A 4491-nucleotide genomic window follows, 5' to 3' on the forward strand; every position below is an offset into this window, starting at 1 on the left:
TCCTCCCCGATTCATTCCACCCCAAAATCCATCTCTCTCCACACCAAAGCTGATGGCACGGGGCTGCGGTAGCGAGGAGCTAGCACCGGTGCAGCAGCTGCGGCGGCATGGGGCTGTCAGCGACGTGGATCTGCGGCGGCAGTCCTGGGGGTTGGGGCAACTGCAATCGAGGCAGATGGCGGGGGCAGTAACAGTAACGGTGGAGCGGGCGTCGGCGGTATGGGTCCACAAGCTACAACAATCTACTACTGTATTTGACATTTAGAATTGCAAGTGGCCATAGGTGCGTTGCAGATCCAAGTCGTCCATGGAATGGAGGTGGTCGGTCATGCACACGTCAACGTGAGCGCGCTGGCTGTCATGGGCAATTAGCCTGTCGCTACTGCTTGCTGGTCGCTAGTCGAAGCATCAGCACTTCTTTAAAAAAAAACAATAAGCACAAGCCCTTCTGAGTTCTAGTTTGCTGCTATGATTGCTGTCATGCATCGCCGTTACTAGTTCTGAATCAAGGAAACAGTGCTGCAAGAAACATAATTCTCCATGGGCTACAAGCTCGTTGATGCTAATAAAAAGTACAGGTTATTTGAGGGCGTCATAACCACACGTTGTTTTGGGGGAAAATATAACGACATTTTTGTAAAAAAAAAATTATATACCTATAAAAGCCAAAACCATCTTACAACTAAAAACACTATGTGACGTAACAGTTTTACAAAACATAATAAGATTTTTTTTGTCAGTCTCCCCAGAGTCTCCCCTGGTAGAAGGGCTTGCTTCGCATGTAGTGTTCTTGCACAACGTTCTTAGACATCATCCTTCTATTCTACACTCTCCGGTCCACGTTACAAGACACTTTGATATTTCTAAATATATATTAGATATATATTTATATCTAGATATATAGTAAATTAATATATCTATAAAAGTTAAAGCGTCTTGTAATTTGGGACAAAGTGAGTATCAATTTTTTTTAGGTTAACTATGTGGTTCACACTCCTCCACAGTGATCTTATGCACTCAAAAGTGATATTAGTGCTTGTGCTTTTCTCTACCCTCAGATAGTCAGATTACCGTATCCAGCAGCCCTGCAAAAGAGTTAAAAGCTAGATTCCTCGGTGCTTTCCACTTTCAGGGAAGAACCTTCCCTTTCATGATTGGTTGCCTTACGCAAAAGGATTTCTGCAATGCCCACTCCACCGTTCTAATTTGTTTACTCTGCATAATATACAACCACCTGGCCACAGATGCAGCGAAAAATCTGGCACGTTGAGTGAATTTTCGAATTTTAATGAGAAGGACTAAACATGAGGTAAATATAAAACTAATTGCATATGAGTAGACTAATTAGCGAGACGAATCTATAAAGGCTAATTAATCCATGATTATCACATATTTACTGTAGCATCACATTGTCAAATCATGGACTAGGCCTTGTTTAGTTCTTCCTCTAAAGTTTACTCCATATCACATCGGATATTTGGACACATGCATGGAGTATTAAATATAGACTAAAAATAATTAATTGCACAGATTATGACTACTTTGCGAGACGAAATTTTTAATCCTAATTAGTCCATGATTTGACAATACGGTGCTACAATAAACATGTGCTAATGACGAATTAATTAGGCTTAAAAATTTTGTCTCGCAGATTGTTGACGGATTCTGTAATTTGTTTTTTATTAGTATCTAAACACCCCATGCGACACCCCCATGTGACATCCGATATGACATCCATAAACTTTACTCCCTGAATTTAAACACCACCTAATCCAGGGGCTAAAGTTTAGGGATGTCATATCAGGTGTTACATCAGGGTGTCACGTGGATTGTTCGGATAGTAATAATAAAATAAATTACAGAAGTCCTCAGTAATATGTGAGACGAATTTATTAAGCCTAATTATTCCATCATTAGCACATATTTACTTTATTTTTACTATAGCACCGCATTGTCAAATCATGGACTGATTAGGCTTAAAAAATTCATCTCACAATGCAATTAGTTATTTTTTTAGTCTATATTTAATACTTCATACATGTGTCCAAACATCCGATGTGATAGAGACTAAACCCTAAGAAATGAACTAAAAAGACCTAATTAGACTTAAAAAATTCGTGTCTCACAAATTAGCCTCCTAAACATTCGATGTGACCGGACTAAAGTTTAGTCCCCTAGTTTCCAAACACCTTCAACTCGTTCCTATTCTATTAGCAAGATATAGGCAAAGCATTGCTCCACACAATCTTCATAGCATTATTAACTTGGATCAGTTCCATGATTCCATCAACTCTAATGGCTGATTGCTGTTCCAAAAAGAGCAAGCAAGCATTGATACAACCCAGCATGCCATATTGCATTATAAACTTTGCCAATTCTTGACACGAATGAGATCACATCAGATGTTATTAACGCAATGTTGAGAAGCAAGCAACGAATTAACTAACATCATGGTACAGCAAAGGGGCTATCTAATGCTAATGCTAGTACTTTTACTAAGATGACCAATTTCCACTAGTCCCAAGCCATTTGTCTCTTCTTCTTGGGATCACATATAAAAGTTAAATCGGAGCAATGCAATAATTCTATGGGAATACCTATATAAATTATGGCGAATCGCCGATACAGTTACTGGCTCTCTTCTTCATAATCATCCTCCTCGTCATCAGACTGCTCACCTTCACTTGCAGCCCCTGCCCCCGCGTGATTGTTGTTGTCATGGTACTGCTGGTAATGTGGGCGTGGAGCATGACGGTGCCTGTCACCATGGCTGATCCGGTAACGGCTATGGTGATTACTGCTGCCACCGACGTCGGTAACCACTGAAATCCTCCTAGATGAGCCACCAGCAGGGACGGCGGCCGTGGCAGGAGACGCGTGGTTCTTGGCCTGCGTGAGCTCCATCTGCGTGTTGAGGAAGAACTGCACGCGCTGCGACTCCAGCTCCTGCGTGAAGTCCATGCACCGACGCTCCATCTCGGCGGCCTGCTCCAGCTTCGCGGCCTCCACGCGCTCGTACGCCTCGCCGAAGCGCCGTATCGCCTGCGCCAGCTCCCGAAGCCCCTGCGCGCGGTCGTCGCCGCTGCTGCCACCGTCGTAGTCGGCGCGCCCATCGTCCGTCCTCTTCCTCTTCCCGTTCACTGCCGGAAGGGCCGGCACCGGCGGGAAGCCGTCGGAGGACTCGGAGGACACGGATGGCTCCGGCGAAGGCGCCCTCCGCTTGGCCGCGGAGCCTGCCGCGGGCATCAGCGGCGTGCGGCTGCGCTGCGGGAAGCCCACCCGCAGCGCCGCAGGCACCTGGCTGCGGCTGTTGGACTTGTGCCCTCCGCCGCCGCCGCCGGAGCCAGGCTTGTTGCCGTAGGCGGGCGCGAGGAGGAAATCGAGGCGGTCGAAGAACTGCCAGGCGGAGACCGGCTTGACCCTCTCGACCTTGTACTTCTTCTTGAGCGTGTCGATGCGGTTCTTGCACTGGACATCGGACCTGGGCGCCTTGGAGTAGCCGTCACGGGAGGAGACGGCGTCGGCGACCTCCTGCCACTGCGGGTGGCGGAGGCTGCCGCGGCCGAGCGCGACGAAGCGCTCGCCCCAGGCGTCGATGAGCGCGGAGGTGGCGCCGTCGCTCCAGGCGTCCTCCCTCCCGCCGCCACCGCCCCCGCTCCCGCCACCCCCGCCGCCGCCGCCGCCGCTGGCGTACAGGGACGCCGCGGTCCTATGGATCGGGAGCGCGACAGCCATGGAGGCGCCCGGCGGCGCAGCAGCGACGGTGACGGGGCCGTCCACGGGGAGCGCGGAGGAGGAGGGCGGCGACGGGGAGAGGGAGTGCGACACGTCGTCGTCGTCGTCCATCGCGGGGGTCGCGGCGGATCGGAGCGAATTGGGCGAGGGGAGGGGAAGGGGATCGGATCCGATTTGGTTTGGGTAGGGTTGGTTTCGGTGGTGCGGCGGTGCCGGCGGCGTGGGGTTGTCGTGCTTTGAGGGGGATCCGGCTGGGAGTCGGCACGGCAAGGGCAGCGCGGGGCGCGTTGGCTTGGGCCAGGCCGGGAGGATGGGCCGGCGCAGGTCAGATGGTGGAGTGTGGGGAAACGGCCGGCGGCGGGGGTGGTTTGGGCTGGTTGGAACCCGACCCCGACGCGTCGGCCGGCAGGAAGACCGCTTGTCCACCACGTTCCGTCCATGGTACGGTACCGGTACCTCCTCGACGAAATTGCCCGCGAAATATAGCACTGCATATATATCTCAATCAACCAGAGAGAGAGGCCAATATAAAGAAGAGTGACGCTTTATTAATCTTTAAATAGCAACAATATTTTTCATGATAAACCTACTCCCTCCATCAAATAAGAGTTCGTTAGCATGAGCTAAATTCAAAGCGGACTGTATGTAGAGTTGTGTTCTGGAGCACGAGTTTGGCCTGCACATTAAATCTGTGATGAAATAAAAAAAGGTCTCATTCACTAACCCACACAAACTCACCTTGACATGCGCATCGAG

General features: G+C 49.8%; 1 protein-coding gene across 1 annotated transcript; it reads right to left on the reverse strand.

Moving 5' to 3' along the window:
* Window positions 1–2388: 2388 nt before the first annotated feature.
* On the reverse strand, window positions 2389–4207 carry LOC136493081 (trihelix transcription factor ENAP1-like). Its single transcript, XM_066489123.1, has one exon. It carries the CDS (start codon window positions 3844–3846, stop codon window positions 2629–2631), a length of 1218 nt encoding a protein of 405 aa, XP_066345220.1. The 5' UTR covers window positions 3847–4207; the 3' UTR covers window positions 2389–2628.
* Window positions 4208–4491: the final 284 nt, after the last annotated feature.

This window comes from Miscanthus floridulus, chromosome 11, assembly GCF_019320115.1.
Source record: "Miscanthus floridulus cultivar M001 chromosome 11, ASM1932011v1, whole genome shotgun sequence".
In the NCBI taxonomy this organism is placed as follows: domain Eukaryota; kingdom Viridiplantae; phylum Streptophyta; class Magnoliopsida; order Poales; family Poaceae; genus Miscanthus; species Miscanthus floridulus.

Bases quoted from the DNA above. Each gene is read 5' to 3' on its own strand.
- LOC136493081 (XM_066489123.1), bottom strand. From the start codon at position 3,846: ATGGACGACGACGACGACGTGTCGCACTCCCTCTCCCCGTCGCCGCCC.